The sequence below is a fragment of the Arvicanthis niloticus genome, chromosome 3 (assembly GCF_011762505.2).
Source record: "Arvicanthis niloticus isolate mArvNil1 chromosome 3, mArvNil1.pat.X, whole genome shotgun sequence".
NCBI lineage: Eukaryota > Metazoa > Chordata > Mammalia > Rodentia > Muridae > Arvicanthis > Arvicanthis niloticus.
In genome coordinates, this window is record NC_047660.1 from 115247580 (window position 1) to 115268741 (window position 21162).

At 35.0% G+C, this 21162-nt stretch overlaps 1 protein-coding gene across 1 annotated transcript in view; it reads left to right on the top strand.

Moving 5' to 3' along the window:
• Erbb4 (erb-b2 receptor tyrosine kinase 4) overlaps nucleotides 1-21162 on the top strand; it is a 988011-nt gene that overhangs the window by 925891 nt on the left and 40958 nt on the right. Inside the window, exons 18-20 of the mRNA XM_076932054.1 lie at nucleotides 14905-15060; nucleotides 17090-17165; nucleotides 19550-19696. Of these exons, the coding sequence (XP_076788169.1) occupies nucleotides 14905-15060; nucleotides 17090-17165; nucleotides 19550-19696 (379 nt within the window). The remainder of the gene's footprint in view (nucleotides 1-14904; nucleotides 15061-17089; nucleotides 17166-19549; nucleotides 19697-21162) is intronic.

Genomic DNA, 21162 nt, shown 5'->3' on the forward strand with positions numbered 1-21162 from the left:
CTTCACTGACAAAGACAAATAGGAACAGGCTGACAGTGACCCTCTGCCACACAGTATTTATAATATTATAGTGTGTGCTCTCAGCCTTCTTCCGCATGAGATATTAACTGCATAAATCAGCAAACTGAAGAGGAAAGCATTGAAGAGGGCAGTTTTCAGATTCCATTTTGGCAGTGAATATAAACAGCACTCTTCCCCTACTTCTGTAGGATTCAGATGGTACTTAATAGCAAATCTGAGTTCCATGGAATTAAAAATATCTAGAAAGCAAGTTACAGTACTTATGCAGGTGAGCCTTAAAATTAGCAGATGTTTAGCAGTTATTTTTTTTTAATAAGGAGACAATAGCTAGTAAAGGATGATAAGCAATATGAATTAATATCAACAGTTTCAAAATATATCATAACATTTCCTCTTTCTGAACTTCTAATTATTAGACTATGTTTATTTGAATGCTCTGAGTATTTCCATGATTTCCTTCTCCCTTAATCTAATGATTCAAAGGCAATAGAAGAAGATATAGAAAGAGTACAGAGAGGAGGAAATCAATCAAACTGACTACAACTTCCTAGCTATCCAAACCCTGATCAATTGTTAAATGTGAAGAGAGACAAACTGTGTCATCTAAGCAGAACATATAGGTGGGTAATAACCCATATGGTTTAAAGCAAATCATGAAAGGGAATCAATAATATTAATAGTTAAAATGCCATATAGCATTTTGGTCATTTAAGCTTAGAAGATGCAACCCAATAAACAAAAGTATATCTTCCTTCTGTCTTATAAAATAACTTTTATTTGCTGATACAAAAGAATTTTTTTAATGTTTGAACATTTCAGAGCTTTTCCTAGATAGATAGATAGATAGATAGATAGATAGATAGATAGATAGATAGTGACTTAATCACTGCTCTATTGTTGTGAAGAGACCCAATCACCAAGGAAACTCATATAAAAGAAATCACTTAATTGGGGGCTTGCTTACAATTTCAGATGCTTAGTCTATTAGTATCATCATTCTTAAGAGCATGACAACAGGCATGGCACAGATGATGGTAGAGTAGTAACAGGCTACAATGCAATATGCAGGAAGATGGGAAGAGGGAATGAGCTTGGTGTGGGCTTTTGAAAGCGCAAAGCTTACCTCCTCCAGTGACAGAAACATTTTGTCCAACAAGGCCACACTCCTAATCTTTCTTATCCATTTAAGCCACTCCCTGGTGACTAATCATTCAAATATATGAATGTGTGGAGATCATTCTCATTTAAAACAACACAAATAGACAGACAGATAATAGATGATAGATAGATAGATAGATAGATAGATAGATAGATAGATAGATAGATGGTGGATAAACAGATGATAGATAGTAAAAGTGACAAAGTTGTGTGTTGCATTAAATAGTACTAGAGTGAATCGTTTTACTTGTGCAGGGAAGATTTTGTGAAAGAAAGTGATATCTAATTTATTATGTAGGAGAGGAATAGCTTTGGTCCACATTCTTCCATGGCAGGAAGAATGTTGTTGGTAGTAAACACTGAGGGTGTCCCAGATTAAAAAAACAATAAATACAAAGTAAAAAACAGAGTAGAGAGTTTCCAGTGTGCTTTAGCTATAGAGGTCTGGTTAAGATTCTAAGTAAAGCTGCTTTGATAGTTATTTTAATTGCCTGATGATGTTCCTGGCTAAGAGCGGGAGGTGGTTTGGTGTGTGTGCATTACAGAGTATGCGCATGTGTGCACATATGTCAGAGAGTAAGAATGGATAAGAAAATGACGGCAAGTACAAGAGGTCAGAATGGGGAAAATAAGCCAAGGGATGTGTCAATCTTCTTCACCCACTTCTTGCGCTAGATCTGAACCTTAACAGAGACAGAGGCTAAAATTGTCAAAGAACTTCCTTTCAAAGAACTGCTTGTCATTTAGGGTCTCAATAATAGTTATTAATGCAGCTAGGGGCATGAAGTTCAGGAGCATGCAAGCACTTCTCCAAGGCTTCATGGAAGACAGCAACATCCTGACACAATGAGGAGGAATGGAAGGACACCATTTGCTACTGTAAAATGTTTTACATGTCAGCTTCTAAATCATGAAGAAATAACCCCAGAAAAAGATGTGAGCACTTCCAGCTCCAGACATAGTTTCTGTGGATGCTGGAAATAGCAAGGAACACTCAGAAATAGAACCAATAATGTATTCATGAACATCCATGAGACATTCTGAAAACTTCAGACTACAAGAAACAACTTTTAAGTGATAAGGACTTACAGGTACTCTGCATGTCAATTGAGGCAAAACTCCAACAATATAACATTGTTTTAACATCATAGATGACCATAGTTAAGCTTGGAAAGACATCAAATATTTAGATGAGAATTTCTGAACATTTACAACCATGAAAGAGACTATTCTCTTTGGTGATATTTGATCCTTCCATAATCATGCTGGGATAAGGAAATTAGCAAAGGTGTTAAGTAAGAGTCTTTCCCAGCCTCTAGATCAAGATTAGTGAAAAAGCCCTAGAATACTGTCCCTAGGTATATACAAAACTTAAAACTTAACTTGGACTTTCAAATTAGTGATGAAGGATTAAGATGGCATTTGGAAGCTGTGGTTCAAATTCTTCTGAGGATATTTTAAGGATACTTTATGGAAGAATGAACCTGAGTAAAGAAAGTATGGATCAGAGCAGGCAGCTGGAAAATGTCTGAGTGATTTTCAGAAGGATGACCATATAAGCACTTTCAGGTATACATTAGGTCCACTAAAGGAAAGAGGAGGTAGAAGAAGAACTTGACTGATTGGCACAGATTACAACTTCTTATCCAGAAACCAAGTTTGCTCAAATCACCAAAAAGCTTTTGCTGCTCTAAGGATTTAATTGAAACATGCTTATTTTTAAAAAGTCAGCAGAGGTTGAAGAGATGACTCAGTGGTTAAGAGCATAGGCTGCTCTTCCAGCAGAACAGGATTAGATCCTCACTTGGATGCTCAGGTGGTGACTCACAACCATCTGTAACTCCAGGTCCAGGGAATCCCCCATCTTCTGGTCTCTGAAGGTACCAGAGAGACATATGCTACTCAGACATACATGCAGACAAAACATCTGTATATATAAAGTAAAAATAAATTAAAATAAAGTAAATATTACTTATAAACTTAACTTTTTGGATTTATAAATATATAATTTACATTTAGCAAAGTGGTTATTAATTCTTTTAGCTCTATACAATGGCAGAATTTTGCTTTGTAGTAAGAATATTTTGTAAAATTTCATATAATTGACATAAGAAGAAATGTTCTGGACATAGTGTTTCCAACCCTTTTACATCTTTTTTTTTTAGCAGTATACTCTAATACTGTGAAACCACAACTATTGCACATGAATCCTTTCTGCTCAATTATAAGGGGGTCATACATTCCACCTTCTGTCTTTTGTGTCTGAGTATATTTGCTCAACATGTATACCCAGAGAGAGCATCAGCTTCCATGGTTTAATCTAGAGGTTGCTGTATTAATAGGTTGCACACTTCATTGATTTTTAATTAATTTCAGGAGAGACACAGAGGATAACTACTACAGCCCACAAACATCTCCTTTCTCATTGCAATCTACATCTTTATCGATCGCTGCTTAAGGAGCAGAAGGATCCATTTTAAGTGCACCTCTCTGTGAGAGTGCCTCTTGGTGATGCTCCACAGGTCACTTCTCCCATTGTTGGCTAGAGGTCACTGGTGGGGGACTGCTGTGGACAGGTGGCTATTCTCCTGGTCCAAGTAGATGAGCTTTTTGACTCGACATTTCTTCCTTAAGAAAATAAAAACTGCTCATTTTGCCTTGTTGATGTCATGTTTTCATTTCATTGGGAGTCATGGGAAAGTTGTCTCCAAAATGGAACTTTTCAAGAGATTGAGAAAAGTGATTTAATCTGATTTTTAAAGAATATACAGGTAACCAGAGAGAAAAGTTCTGCTATATTCCCCACTCTAGAAATTTCTAAATGGGATTTCCACTTATTTCCTTGATACTTGAATTCCAAAGCCTGGGGTTATCCTAATTGCTGCAGGATTCATCTTTTCCATACTACCATCAGTGGTGTAAATTTTAAATCAGCTCTGCCTCACCATGAAGAAAAATTGTTTGTGCCAGACAGTCTCACAAAATTTTGGTCTTCTGGGTCATTTAATCCAGCCATAAACATGAATTTAATGCTGATTTGAGCTGTAGAAGACACATGGTCTAATGAACAAACACAACAGAGTCTGGGCCCTAGTAACACTGTAACTATAAGGCTCTTGTGTTTGTGGTAATGGGGTATAGAGAAATAAACTGTGGTTAGACGTGCTGGCACCTGTCCAAAATTTCTAGACTTGAAAAATAAAAGCAGGAAGACTGATGCAAGTTCCAAGTCAGCTTGATCTGCAGTACTAAACTGACTCAAACAAAAAGTAACCTATTTTCTAAATATACTATAATAAGTTGTATACAATGTAAAATACTTGTTCATGATAATATATGGCAAATTTACTGGCTTATATATTTACTAATTCTTTATTATTACTGTAGTTTATTTCTTCAATTTAGAAAATCAAATGTCTAAATGATACTCATTGCAGAGATTCACAATAACTTGTCAGTGTGTGGAGAACAAATGATTGCTGAGTGCCGAGCCCTAATTGGGTATCCATATCACCCATCTGATGCGCAGGGAACATTACAGAAGAAGTGGAAAGAATGTTAAGAGCTGTAGGGTGGGATGGAGTGCTACTCTTTTCTGTACAGAACCTGGATGTTGCATACATGAAGTCACAGCATCTGTGGTTATCTTCACAAAGACCGGTACTAGACTGAGCCTATCTACAGACTATCCAGGTAGGACAAGAGATCACAGGACTCCAACTCTCCTAGAGGGGCTATGGAAAGTTAAATGTTTTAGAGAGAGAGAGAGAGAGAGAGAGAGAGAGAGAGAGAGAGAGAGAGAGAGTCTTACCCGAGTTTATACAAGCAACCCTAATTAAATATGATCAGACACATACACACACAAATACACACACACACACAAACATGCACACACATATCATATCTATGTGTTTATATGCATAAAATATATGGATATTTATACACATATATTTGTAAACTAATTTAAGAGGTTTTGTGAGACACGGTCTTAACGTTTAACTTCAGGTAGCTAAGAACTGCCTAGGTAGACCAGGCTGAACTTGAACTCATAGAGATATGCCTGCCTCAGCCACCCAAATGTTGCAGTTAAAGGCATGTTTCCCCCACATCTAAAAAAAAATTTTAAAAAGAAAAGAAAGTTAAAATGTATGCCATTTTATTTTGACAGCAACCTTGTTCGTTTTGAATTCACTGAGTTTCTTGCTGGATCAAGGTTGAATCATGTCATCTGGTTTTAAATAAGTGTACTCTGTGATATTTGTCTAATGACCGAGTTTTCAAACAAGCTCATTCCTCTATATGTCCAAGTCATTAAACATGGTATCAGCATAGTTTGATTCTAAAGTAGATCCAGAGGTACCATCCTTAGAGAATCCAGATGAACTAAATAGTTGTATATATTATCTACAACTATTTACTCCATAGGAAAGTAATCTTCTCTTTCATTTTTTGCAATACTTGTTGTCTCTGTAACAGTCACTTATATAAATACATTCACTTGATAATGTTCTATATGAGTTTATAGTTGGTTGACTGTAGTTTTCACTGCTTTTGGAATCAAACACTCTATAGTTAACTTTTGGTTCTGTGAGATATATTATGTGTTAGTTATGATTAGGAGCAAGATACTTTTTTTTTACCTTTCTGCACATCAGTTGACCCTTCTTTAGCTAGCGATAATAAAATACTAATACTCATATTACCTTCAGAATTTGTGCTTTTGTATGTATAGAGTACTTTGAGTGCTTGGTATGGAATATATGTGAAATATATGTTAATTATTTTATGCTTCTAAGTGATATAATAGAAACATACATGATCATAGTTTATCTTTCTCACATGACTTCAGTGTCCATTGCTAATCAAAAATGTCTCTGTGTTGTTTTTCTACAGTGACTATTACAACTTGCCTAAAATATCTCATAGTACAGCCAACAGATTATACTGTTAAGTAAATTTAGATCATTGTACATGTTGAGCAATTCAATGACTTAATGTTAAAGAAATACAGAAAATTAAATGCTAATAGATAAAAAAGAACAAAATTAATAAGTATGTGAATTATATTTGTCTATATATCTGAGCTTGTGTGAACATTTAATGCAACACTGGAAAGTAGAAAGTTGGATTACTTATCAAAATATATTTTAATTTAAAACAGCATAAGTAAGGCATGACAATATAATCCATGAGCTGTGTATTAAAAATAACATAAAATTCAAGCCCCATGATGGCATTGCACACCTTTTCTCCCAGCACGTGGTAGGCAGAGGCAGGTGGATCTCTGAGTTTGAGACTAGCCTGGTCTACAGAGTGAGTTCCAGGACAGCCAGGACTACACAGTAAAATCCTGTCTAGAAAACACACAAACAAAAAAGTATAATAAAACTCCACATAAAACAATATACCTAACACTAAATGAAGATAAGAAGGGGAGATTGGAAGGATCAACATGAAAAAAATCAGCATAAATTATTTCCATGGATAAAGGAATATAATCTGAATAAAAGAATATAGGGAAAGTATGATGGTAGTATTTGTAAATTATAGAGTAATGTAAGTTTTAAAACATCCTATCTGTCAAAGATCCTGATAAAAGGACATGGGGATATTACACACATTTTTGTAGAAAGCAGTCTTTGAGACAGGTTTGTATTTGAGAAGGATTTTTGGCAAGAGTTCTTAGGAATAGCATCTGCTTTAGTAAGAAAAGGTAGTACTGGACAGAGAAAACAGTGGGGTTAGTATAAAATTGTATCTTTTTCCAATTCCATTAAGACATGGGAGCTGGAACAGCTCCTCCAAATGATCCAAAGAGGGGTAGTGTTCTTCCTCTTGTGAAAGGGAGATCGCCCAAGCAATACAACTCTATTTGTGTTTGGTTTGGGGGTCAGTGCCTCAAGACTAATGCAACCAACACCATGAGATGAAAGTGTATTGGTGGTCTGGTTCTGAACTGGCTTAAAGAAGCGCACAGCTCGACCTACTATAGACAGGTACCAACACTTCTTTACTTGGACTAGTTTTAGAAGAAAAAAATATTGAATTGAAAAGTATTTTATCCCTTTTTATTAAAATGAGTAAAAACTGGTGTTCTCATTATGAAAAATTTTTAAGGTCTATAGTCTAACAAAATTTTTGAAGGAGTGTAGCTAAAACAGAAAATATGAAAACTAACTATAAGAACTAACACTGAACCTGCCAAGACACCCATGTGACCTGCTGATTCATTTCAGAGAAATAATAGTTACATAAAACAATGTAAACATATATATACATATATTATATATGTATATATATATATATATATAGAGAGAGAGACAAGGAGAGAGAGAGAGATACAGGGAGAGAGAGAGAGAGAGAGAGAGAGAGAGAGAGAGAGAGAGAGAGAGAGAGAGAGCCACCTCCCAACAATGCTGAGTTTCAGTGGGCAACTGTCTTTTCCTTATTGGGATTAATTTTATTTTCAATAAGAAGAATGAATTTGAAGTTATATATTTGTTAGACAGATTCATCTTAGAATATTGAATGTTCTAAGTATTTTCCTTATGTGATACACCTTAACTCTCAAGCTAACCTAATAGAAAAGAGAAGGGAAACAGACAGATGATGTTTGAAGTGATTGAATTCACTTAGCTAGAGAATAGCCATCATTTATTTCTGTAGTTGGGTGTCTTAAAATTTAGGATGAGTCCAACTTACTTTTATGAGAATATATTCAAGTCCCTTACCAAGCAAACAGCTGAAGAGAAATGTCTATTCTACCTATTTCTATTTCTGGACTTTCTTAGCCCTGCAGTGTTTGAATAATTTAAGAGACTTATTAATTTTTATCATAGCTCAGACCTTAGCTTCTGCTACTTTCCACTTAGCTCGTCTAACATAACAAACCTGACTATGTTAGTTCATGTCAGCCATGTGGCCCATTACCTGTTTTTCACTCTGGGTATTCCTGATCACCTCTCTGTCACATTGGTGAATCTTCCTGCACCTGATTCTTCCCACAGTCCGATCTCTGCCCAGGAGTCCCACCTTCCCTTTCCTGCCTCAGCTACTGGCTGTCAATTTTTATTAAGCCAATCAGAAGTGAAGAAGGTATATGTTTAAAAAATACTGAGGCAAGTGGTGAGCCATAAGAATAACAAGGACAATGTCCAGGCAGTACTCAGTTCTCTCTGTACAGAAATCAACATTGTTACCCCAACATATTTCCTACTCTTTGTGTCTAGTATTGGGTTAATATTTAGTATTTAAGAATAGATATATTTAATAACTCCTTCCAAATTAAAAAAATGCTAGAGATAACATCAGAGATAATTTTAAAACATTGCCTTTTTATAGTTTGCATAAAACAAATACCTATAACCATATACTATTTAGCAATATGCCAACAAATCTTATCCAACAACCTTCCATTCTGTGGGCTTTCTACCATAAAACCTAATGGATGAAAGACTCCCCACTTGGCTTATTCCCAGAGCCTCCACAGTTTGCACTCATGCCCAATATGGATACATTAAGGAACTTCCCCGAAAAGCTCCCCCCCCCTTTTTTTTATTGAGCATGCTCATATCTTTAGCCCCATGAGGAGCAAACATTATAGCGGATGTTTTATTTCCAAGAATTGCTTTTAAAGAAGAGACGAAAGAAAGGAGAGATTTTTATAGGATGTCAGATTTCCCAAAGTTTTCTGTTATTTAGAAAGATGTGGGTTATTAGAATGACATCTTGTTATTTTGGAAGGGTGTTTTTGCTCCTTCAGAGATTAATGACTGAGAGCTGACTGCAGCCTGAAATTTTTAGCTCCACACGTGTGTTTACTGAAATTATTGCATGGAAAATATGAAAGAAGCAAATATTTATTGTTCCAAATAGTCCAGTCTTTACTGACTTCCTTTTACTTCCTGCAGCAGGGCAGAATGTATTTTTACATTTAGTAAATTTATAATAATCATCCATTTTAGCGAGACGGCTGTGACTCAGATGTCTCGAGATGGAAAAGAAGGTCACTGCCAGGTGTGCATCTATGGCAGGAATTCTAAAATTAAGTCTTTTGTTGACTTTATTTTCAGAGAACAGTTCATGTGATTGATTTTAAACCAGATATTAAAACTTAAATTAATTGTAGGAAAATTTGTCTCATGGATTTTTCTATCAAAGTGTAATTTCAAAAATCAAAAGTCAAATTTTACATTTTACCCAGTGAGCTATATTTTTCCATTAATTAATTTATTTATGTACTTTATATTCTGATCACAGCTTCCCCTCCCTCCTCTCCTCCCAGTCACTCCCTCTCACCTCCCACCCTCCCATTTCCTCTCCATTTCTTCTCAGAGGAGGGGTTGCCCCCACCCCATGAATACCCCACTCACCTTGACATATCAAGTTGCAATAGGATAACAAGTTGCAAGCCTCTACTGAGGCTGGACAAAGCAGCCCAGTTAGAGTATCAGGATATAGAGACAGGCAACAGAGTTAAAGACAGACCCTGTTACAGTTATTAAGGGTCCCCCTTGAAGACCAAGCTACATATCTGTTACATGTGTCAGGAACCTAGGTTCATGTCATGCATGCTCTTTGGTTATTGATTCAGTATCTGTAAGTCCCCATGGACCCAGGTTAGTTGACTCTGTAGGTTTTCTTGTGGTGTCGTTGACCTCTCCAGCTCCCTCAAAACTTCTTCCCCCTCTTATGCAAGATCTGTATTTTAAGAGGTGTGAGAAAACTTGAAATAAGTCAACTTTCTAACTGGAGCAAGTAAGGGAACATAGGAAATGGGGCAACTGTTACCAGTTTGGATAAAATCAGATTTGTATGACTTCGGTAATGAAGTCAACAAAACATTGCTAAATCATATCTTCTTAAAATACTCCTCTGTGTTCTGCGATAGGGGTGAACAGTTTGATGATTTTATTAACTCACAGAAAGCATCTGCCAGCATCAAAGACTTTCATAGCTATCTTATTTGTGACCTTTATGTTCAGTAACTTCCTGAAAACTGTGGTATATTTATGAAGAACACCAAACCTTTAATACATTTTCTAATAAATTTTATCCTTATATATTAACTTTGAGAGCAAAACATTATTAAAATAAGATTTTTGAATAGTAATAATTCTGAAATTTGTACATACACATTAATCATGGGGGATAGGTTTTAGGGTATTTATATCACTGCAAATGTTTGTTGAGTGCCCACTGTGCTTCATAGATTTCTCTGTAACGGGCAGGTCAACTTACTGAGAGTAATGTTTGCCTAGTTGAGAAGTGTTGATAATTATCGGTGGCACACTGATGAGAGTTTGTGTGTTCTAATAAACCACTTAATAAAGGATTTATATGTGCTATCTTACTTGATCTTCACAATAAGCTGTGCAATATCCTTATGTAACAACACAGAGAATGAAGCATTATTAAAATGAGAATTTGAATGGTAGTAATTCTGAATTACCTACATATTAATAATAGTGGGTATATTTCAGGATACTTGTATCAATGTAAATGCTTGTCTAGTGTAAACTGTGTTATTGTCTCCCTTTAAAGAGGAGGGGAGTGGCGACAGAGTGGTAAAGCTGCTTGCCCAATCATATATCTAGAACTTTAAAGAGCTAGGGTTTGAAGCATGCAATTGCTTTTAGAATTTACATTCAGATGCAGTCCTTCATTTTCTATACAGTGTGCCCTAAGCAAACGTAGGCTCTTAAACTTTACATAATTAAAAGTTTCTAAATCTTAAATAACTTTGTGATTTAGTTACATGTTAAATACAATACTTCTTAAAAGTCAATTGACTGCATTGTGCATGAAATTCACATAAATCTTTAAGAATAATTTTTCTACTATAGTGCATTTTATGATGACGTAAGTCTTACCTATGTTCATTTCTGTGTGCCTAGATTTAAATATGTAGGTTTTGGAATCCTAGCCAAAGTGATCCAATCCCTCTTCTACCATGTATTAGTTATATCATTTGAACCAAGTAACATGGTCTTTGTTCACCTTGGTTTTATCTTATTTCTTTTAGAAGAAAAAGTGCACGGTTCATAGGGTTACATTGACTCACTATTATAAAAACATTTTATTTAGCACCTAACTTGTCCAAAGTTAGTAGGAGTTAGTAGGAGCTGTGGTGTGGATGTTCTCATTATGCTCTCTCCAGAGCTGGGCAGCATAGGTCATGCCAGAAGCCCCAAGTAGAGGACAAGATTTCATTTCCAGCCAGCATGGTATCCATACAAATCTATTTTGATAATTTAGTAATGGCATATGCTTCTGTTGTTAGCAGTACTGGTTTTAGTCAAGTAGACAGAGAAAACTTCATAAATTGCCATCTTGTTTTCTGAATTGAGTTTCCATTATTTTGAGGAAAACATTTATTTTCTTGACAAGTGGTAGTAAGATTCAAGTATGATGCTTTATTTAGTGGATTTTTAAAATAAAAGTATAGGGTGTCAAAATACTTTTAGGGTTTTCTAACTTTTGTATTATAGAATGTATCTCAAAAATGTCTTAGGGCATGGAAATATAATTTAGTAGCTAAGAACACATACTACTCTTATAGAAGACATGATTCCAAGCATCTACATCTGGTAGTTCACAACCATCAGTAACTCCACCTCCAGGAGATCTGATGTCCTCTTCTGCCCTCTGTGAGTACCTGCATACATGTGCACATGCATATAATTAAAATTAAACCCATCTTTAAAATCAAAGGTATTATAGTCCATCTGAATGCTATAACAAAACAGTACAAATCAAGAGTCTTATCCATAATAAAAATTCCATGATGAGCAGAGCTGGCAAGCAAATTTGGTCCCACTGATGTGCTTTGTAATCCTAACAAAACTTCCTATTATTGCACTCAGAGATTTAGAGTTGTTGCTCATCGCTAAATAAATGTGTGTGTGCACGTCTGTGTACACAGAGAGGGGGAGAAAAAGAGAGACAGGGAGAAAAGATGGAGAAAATTTGTTTGAGAAATGTGTAAGTTAGGGCTAGAGAGATATAGATAAGCACTTTAGAACACCCATTTCTCTTACAGAGCACCCAGGCTGAGATTCCAGCACTTATATGACAATTCAAAGGCATCTGGAACTCAAGTTCTGTCAAATTCAATGCCTTTTTCTGCTCTCTACACAAATATACTAACAGGCAAAATACTCATACATATAAATTAAATAAAAAACATAAAAGCTCTTAAATACACAAACTACATTTCTATTTGAATGTTATTTAGTCGGAAGAATCGCTATGCTTAAAAAACAAACAAACAAACAAAAAAGAAACAAAAAAAAAAAAAAAAGAAAGAAAGAAAGAACCAAAATCACTCTTTTCTCTTATCCAACTACCAAGGAAAGACCTTTCAGTCTCTTTGTCTTGAAATTAAAAGACGACTTCCTGATCACAGCCTTATAGAACATAAAATCTAGAAGTCAAAACTCACATCACTTCCCTGACATATTCCTGTGCTTCTTGGACCTCTAACTGCTTCAGCCTCATTGCTTACCACTGCCCCTCCATATGTGTTATTTTTCAGAGGGACAGCATAGTATGCGTTTGGCCAAGCGCATTTGTTAATTACTCTCAATGACTGTTCCTGTTCTCTCTGCCCATGGTCTTTCCTCCCAAGGCTTAGCTTGCTCTGGGTACCTCTCTCAAGTCTCTCCTCTCATGTATACTTTTCAGATTATTCCTCAGAATACAACTTTTCTTAAATGTTCAACGTCCTCCTTGCCATATGCATAAGTTTTGATTTATTTCTCCCCAGTTTAGTAATTCACTCTGTCATCCTTTAATGTGAAGATCTTATCTTACCTCCCCAGTATCTAGCATGGTGGGCAGAACATAATATGTGCTACTGTGTACATTCAGATCTAAGTATCAGTACATTGACAACATGTCTTCTGTGTTCAGATCTAAGTATCAGTACATTGACAACATGTCTTCTGTGTCCTGCTATGTTGTTTGACATAAAAGAAATGATTTTTTAATGAATGTATCTTTTTTCTTTCTTTCTTTTCTTTTCTTTTTTTTTTTTTTTTGGTTTTTCGAGACAGGGTTTCTCTGTGTAGTCCTGGCTGTCCTGATACTCACTCTGTAGACCAGGCTGGCCTCGAACTCAGAAATCCGCCTGCCTCTGCCTCCCAAGTGCTGGGATTAAAGGCGTGCGCCGCCACCACCCGGCTTATGAATGTATCCTAAAAGGAAAACAGTATTCAGATGGATGTGAAAGCACATCATCTCCAAGAAAATAAATTTATTTAATTCTGCTCCTCTAAATCCTGCCAGAACTGTATGCTCTCAGATTTACCTGATTTTTGCAATATCCTACCTCAAGTACGAAAATGGCACTACTTAGGAAAGAGGGCAAAAATCTCATAAATACCATTTGCGAGTTGACTTCAGAAAGCACCAATAAATGTGTTGTCACCTAGCTGTTGACTGATTGGACTGACGGTATGAGATGCTATCTCTGCCAGTTGTGTTTGATGGGCATTTCTATGGAGGCTAGCTCCTGACGCTCTGTGCAGCAATCTCCATTTTACACTACATCGGGTATATAGTTCATAATGTTTTGACCTATGTGATTTATGTGTATGTTTTCTACGGCTTTTGTTTTGATATCAGAAACCATTAATCCTTCAAAGCTGTGCAGCTGTAATGCTAACTGCCAACAGCAATGATTTGTAATTGGAATGAGAATGTGTTTCAGCCCTTTTATAATAATTCTGATTTGTTTTCAAATGACCACATTTTAGCGCTGAGAAAAAAAAATCAAATGTTCAATTTACCTTAATTTCTCAATAAAAATCATGGTCATGCTTATCTAAGCTAGGTCTCAGTTTTCTTACCTTGCCATTATGTAAACGTTTTACATACAATAAAACAACACTATCTTCCTGCTTGCTAAACTATAACTAAGAAACAAATTATTATTTGTGGGTCAACATTCTTATGAATTTTTATAGAGATTAACATTTTGGTATGATATAAAAAGCAAGCTTTCTTTTTCACCACCCTATCTCATTAGTAATCAACAATAAATTTTATTTTTAATTTCCCTGTGTGGTTTTATGAAGATAACATATTAAAGGCTAATTTGTAGGTCATTATAAACTATGTACTCTCACTTGTGGGTTCCTATAATGACAACTAATGCCATAAAAGTCTTTTATTTGAAATTAGACTTTTATGAACCCCCAGGGTATCCTTTATTCTGTGTATAAAGAGTAAAGCAATATAACTCTCCAGCCTTTAGAGACTCTCTGAAGATGGTTTTGGTGTCATCAAACCTGGAATGGAAGGTCTTTTAGTTATGCATAGCTGTGTTTGTTTGAAATGACTGTGTAGGATGAAGATGACACTAAGCAAAAATTATAGAGAAGAAAAAGATGAGGAATCTATAGGCCAGTCCAAGTGTATGTTAGCTTATCTGCTAAGACAGCTGCACACCTCACTAATGAAGTGTTTGCAAAAGGATATCAAGCCCTCTAAAACTAGGTATATATTTTATGTCAAAACTTATCTATGGCTTGTCACACTCCCACAGCAAGTTTTTAATTTAACTTTATTTTATTTCATTTCATTTTATTTTATTTTATTTTATTTTATTTTACAGTATCCAAGAGTCTGTCTTCCCTTTGAGAAATGAAGTGTCCCATTTTATAACATGAAAAACTTCAGATTCTAAGTAACCCCCTTTGTCGAACTTGGTTTGTTTTTCAGGGAATGATGTACCTGGAAGAAAGACGGCTTGTTCATCGGGACTTGGCAGCCCGCAATGTCTTAGTGAAATCTCCAAATCATGTTAAAATCACAGATTTTGGACTGGCACGACTATTGGAAGGAGATGAAAAAGAATACAATGCTGATGGTGGCAAGGTAGGTGGAGCTGAGAGCAACAGCTTTTGCAAATGTACTAACGTATCTCTTTATCTCCCATTGGAACAACAGCATGGTAATTCTTAGAGATGCAGAATATAAACCTTTAACACAGGGCTGTAAAGATTATCTCACTGATCCTGAGACTAAAGAGCTAATACAAAATGGCAGTTTCTTATGTACCACTAAGGAATTTTGGTATTACCAATAATCATAATTCATATGAAAGCTAATCATTCTCGGGTCTACTTTCCCCAGCATCAAAAATGATACCTTGTGATGATCTAGTATAGTCACTTTGATTTCACTTATATCACAATTGCTTGTTACTTGACTGTACACCAGAATACAAGCTAAGCCAATAATATTGAAGAAGATTGGGCCCAGTTACATCTTCAGCTATGATTTCCAGCCCTCTCACTCCAGTTGTGCCTGACAACAGTGTTTCTGCATATCTCCCTCTCCAATGATTTCATTTATATCTTAGTGATAGGTCTTTTATTTGCTGATTAAGCCACACTCTTGGCTAATTAATTAGGGAAGTTTGTATGTGAAGATCTATCTTGCCTAATTAAAGAGAACTATGTGAGTGCAGATCAATGACAGAAACCCAAAAATTCTTAATCCCTGTTGACCTATGAAGTTATGATATGAAAAGATTATTTATATATATACGAATTAGTTAATTATATAGCTTACTTTTCTATCACAAGTAAATATTTTCAAGAATAGGCTCCTAAATACTTTGCTTTTATTCATCTGTGGCCTTTACATAATTGTCTATATTCAAATCTTACCACAAAAAGATAACAAAATTTTATAAAATATAAAAATTTTAGTTTTTAGAAATTATCTTATCTTTCCCTGATTTTATCAGCCTATTTTGCCTGTTTACTAGAAACTGCAGTGGTTGAAAAACTACAGCTTTGAAATGTTCAACAAGATTTCTCAGAAATAGCCGTCTATAAATCATACGACTTCACCTGTCTTAAGAACATACAACTGTAAAGTTTATCTAAAGCAAGATTCATTATAGCTTTAAATGCCTGGTCACCATTAAGTCTTTACCAAGCCACCTATGATTTAAACTTCCTTATGTAACACAGTGTCCATACTCCATAAAGTCTGCTAACTCCTTGCCCATAGGGAAATTACTTTCAATGTGTCTTCTGTTCCTTTTCAGTGAAGCTCATGATTCTGTCATAGAGTTACCTTGGTGTCACCTTGGTGAGCAGCCAACCTCATGATTCCAAATGCCTATTTAGTTTTAAGCTTTCAACTGCAAAGTAGAAATGTTTATCTTTATTCCATAGAATCTAATTATATCCCCAGCTACATACTGCTGCCCTTTGAGTTGAAATGGGTTCTGCTGACCCATCACCCACAGGGGATGTGGGTTGAGTTGTTTTTCTTGTAGTGATGATGGATTTGTGCTGATCCCCTCACATTCCTTTATATTCTGAGCTCCTATTTTGAAAACAGTACATATTTTCAATTCTGCCTTACCAAGTCACGGGAGATCGTTTGTGACGGAAGAACAAAGCAAAGCTAACCTTGTAATTCATTATTTTAGACAATTTAGTGATCAGAAGAGGACATTTGAGTGGCTGAAGAAACAATCGATCACATCAGTCACCAAAACCATATCTGAGAGAGAAATGGAATCACCGAAACTAGAGGAGTCTCATTTTTGAGAAAGCATCATGTAGAAAGATTGTCAGATTTGATAATGCCAGGCATAACACCAGCTCAAAATTTAGACATTAAGAAATATATAAACTGGTTTGTACTCTTAAGTTTCTTTGTATTGTTTATGAAGCTTTAAAATGTATCCTCTGGTTAATTTACTTCATAGATTTTACAAATTTCAATTTATTTGTTCCATATCTTGAAAAACAACTGATTTATAGCAATATACATTCCATCAAAACTATAATTGAGGTCAGTCCAGAGACTACCATCTAAGAAATATTTTTTAAAAGATGATTTCTTGTGTAATTTTAATAATTTACATTTTATTTCTTTATAGATGCCGATTAAATGGATGGCTCTGGAATGTATACATTATAGGAAATTCACACATCAAAGTGATGTTTGGAGCTATGGTAAATAAATCTTTGTAAATTTGTCCTTCTAAAGACATAAATGTTTACCGTATACAAAATAGATGAAGTCATCTGTTGGGTGGTTGTACTGAAAACCCTTACTTATAAACTTGATTCCCTAAAGTAATTAACTCTTTGGTCCTTCGTTTAAAATATAAATATGCCAAACCACAATTTTATCTGTCTTTTTTGTGGTTTATTTTTTAATTCTAAATCTAAAACATACAATATCACTGCTAAGTTTTTTTTTCTATAAGATTTGGTTTAAGAGTAATTTGTCTGACTAATCTATTTATTCTTACACACACACACACACACAACCTGACCAATATAGAATAAATTTTTAATATCTCATGGCCTTGATTTACAACAATTATTTAGTCATAAAACTCTGGAAGTACTCAAGGGTTAAAGGGTAAAACAAAATCAATTTTTTTTGCTTAAAGGAATATATATTCTAATGGTAGAAAATATACTGGATATTGTGACAACAGTGAACAACTAATAAACATAAAGTGACAGTTGTGAAGGTGGTAATAGAACACTGCTAACTGTAGCTTGGATTTTCATTTACAAACCAATTTTAGAATGACAAAAATAAAGTTTGAATGACATGGGAGAGAAATTGATATTTATGGTTAGGATATGGCTTCATCATTTTAAAGTCTGTTGTTAAGGTGAGCTAGTTAGCAGTGTGTCTGTGTTTACAATTTTGTCCCCTTACAAATTACAAGGTGGGATCAATGCTTTGTCTAAGTTTAAATATACCATGTAAAACTAGTATTAATTGAATAAATATATTAAAATTGAATAAAAGTGAATGCCTCTAGGCCTGTAGGATGTCTCAGAAGGTAAAGGAGCTTATTACCAAGTGTTATAGAATGAGTTCAATCCCAGAACCCACATGGTAGAAGGAGAAAATCAACTCTTTCAAGTTGTCCTCTGATCTCCAGTCATGTACTGTTGCATGTGCAGATCCTCACAATTACACACATCCCATAAATACATTTATGTAGAAGAAGAGAAACGAAAAAAAAAAACAATGCCTGGGGTTCATGCTCATTTAGTGTTCATGTGTCATGTGTGTCTGTGTATGCATGTATGTATATATGTATGCATGTATGTATGTATGTATATATGTATGCATATATGTATATATGTATATTACACTAGGGTTGACTTGCTTAAAAAGAGTGATCACTACTTTTCCAGGCTTCCATTGGAGTAAAAACATTAGCTTCTTGAGCAACTAGATCTTATAAGGATTTAGGAAATGTGAATCTGCTGAAATGTGTCACTAGTTGTACATATATGTGACACTAAGAAAAATATGAGATGTACGTATTAACAAATAATCCAATAAGTGTTAATGATTCTATTCTGAAGGATAATTTGAAGCTTACATGTTTTTGTTTTGTTTTGTTTTCAGACAATAGGACTGACACATACCAGTTTAAGTAAATAAGCACTGCAGAGATATTCAGGAAACCTAGCCCCAGTTATTCAATTTGATACTAAAGGTTATCATAGACTCATATTGAAACACAATCATGCTTACATAGCTATTTCTGCTTTTAGAGTATTCTGGTCTGAGGATGAAGCTCAGTGATAGAGAATTTACCTACTGTAGTAAGGAAGTAATCTCTGCTGTAAGGCTATTTTTTTCTTGCTTTTGCGTTTACTCTTATTTTTTTTTTTCTGTCATTGCTCTAGTGAGTCAAAAGAAATCATTCCCTTAGCTTAGAAATAAGCTGCTCTTGACTTCTTCATTTCTCTTTTCTATGGGTACCCATTTCTATGCATTCTGTCTTCCATATGGATTGATCCTCATGCAGACTCCTGTGTGTGCTCAGTAAATTGCTTTGTGCCACTTGTTTGTGTTAGCTGCACAGTGAGCCACAAGGCTTTACCATAACAACAGCCACCTACAAACATCTGCAACTACCTGTCTTTGATGACGTTTCCCACCAAGAAACTAATTTAAAAATTCATCGATGTCAGGCTTTTCCAGAAATTATATTTATTTGGCATTAAACTCATGCATACAGTAAAGGCATTGATTGTATCCTGGATTTTAATGTACGTGAAACAATTTTCATCAATAAGCATCAGCACTACCTTTAGGTACATATGGGATACTTATTTTAAATTCTGGTTTCTAATAAAATCTTTTCTGCTATGCATTAAAAATTTCAAGACAATAGTGAAAAAATTCTCAGTTACCTGTCCAAGGAGAATTTAGCATTTGGATTGTTGTCAGGAGTGAAAGACCATGAACGAGCTTCTTTTAAGTTTCAACTGTTTGCTTTGTAAGAGTAACTTTATGTGTGTCCATTCAAATTGTGATGGCAATTTGCTTATGTGAGAATTATATTTCCAACTAGGCGTCACTATATGGGAACTGATGACCTTTGGAGGAAAACCCTATGATGGAATTCCAACCCGAGAAATCCCTGATTTATTAGAGAAAGGAGAGCGTTTGCCTCAGCCTCCCATCTGCACTATCGATGTTTACATGGTCATGGTCAAATGTAAGACTAGAAATATTTTATCTGCCGGCATCATCATCATTCTTAATAAAATAGAAGTTTAGATTGTTGTACCTGAAAATTTTTCTATGCATTGCTAAATATAATAGCAAGAATAGTTATGAGTACAGAATATAAATACATGTTTGTTGTAATTGTTATTATGAGATAATAGTACACCTTTAAGCTACAAAGTAAAAATGATATCATTCTTATTCTCATAATTTTTAGAATTTCCATATCCTTCAAAGTTTGTCATAAACAGAGATAATTATTCATATGAATGTTAGTAATAATATTAATGTTAATCTTTATGGGAAAATAGCTAAACATCACTGATAGTCTGAAAATGAATTAAATTGGATATAGGCTTAATTAAATGTAAGTTAGCAGAGCAGGTTGGGAATCACAAGAGATGAATTCACATTGAAATAAAGATTAAAATGTTTACTTATTTTAATTTGATCATTTGTTTACATCAAATGTTCTTACTTTTCTTTCCATTCCTATAATCTACATGCATATGTATTATAAATGTGTTTTGGAAGCCTAGACCCTTAATTTTAATAGAATTAAAGAAGTCTCTGGGGTTTCTGACTTAATTTAAGCAAGATTAACAGGCAGCCATCTCGCTTGTAGAATCTGAGGTTTTCCAGTTTTGAATTACACAGGGTTAAAGAAAGACACGAAGTGGTGAAGGTGAATAAGCATTTTATTAATAAGAGACTCAGAGACTCTGGGCCCAGGTCTTCTCATATTTATATTCATGACATGTGTGATCTATTCTGACAGGAAGGGAAGAAATAAAAAATGCTCCTCACAGTGCAGGTCAGCATGCCCTTTTCTCTAAGCATAGTTCTATTTACTCAATATTTAGTTAGGGAGAAACAAATATCTCACGCTGAAGTTAACCTTTTTTGACTCTAGTAGCTTTGTCATTAGCATCTTGGCATTAACAAGCATTTTCTTGGAAATGAATACCCATAAGATGCAGAGTGTTTGAGCTTACGAGAGGTGGCACAAAGGATGCATAAGATGATACCCAAACAAGAATAAAAATTAACTCTCCAGAAATAGAAGAATTCTGTATTAGATCAGTCCTTGTTTACTCAATGACCTGGAAGAAAGCTTAAAAACATCCTTATGTTATATAATAATTTGATCCATAACTAGCATCAGATGTGATTTGAATACCCCAATGTGATGATGGAAAGGCAGGCAAACATTTTGCCTTATTAGACAAACCATATACAGCGTTTCACCTTTGTTTTTCTCTCTTCCCCTGAGGAGTTTATGCTTTAGAGAGGGATCATTTGGCAATGAAATCAAAGCGAGCTTGGCACGGTTATTCTTGTCATCTCATCAGCTAAACAGAGCGTAGGCAGTTAAGATCCGTTTTATCTGAACTCCCAGCTAAAGAAGACTACCTACCTTGAAAACTAGTATTTTTATTCTGGGAAAGCTAATTC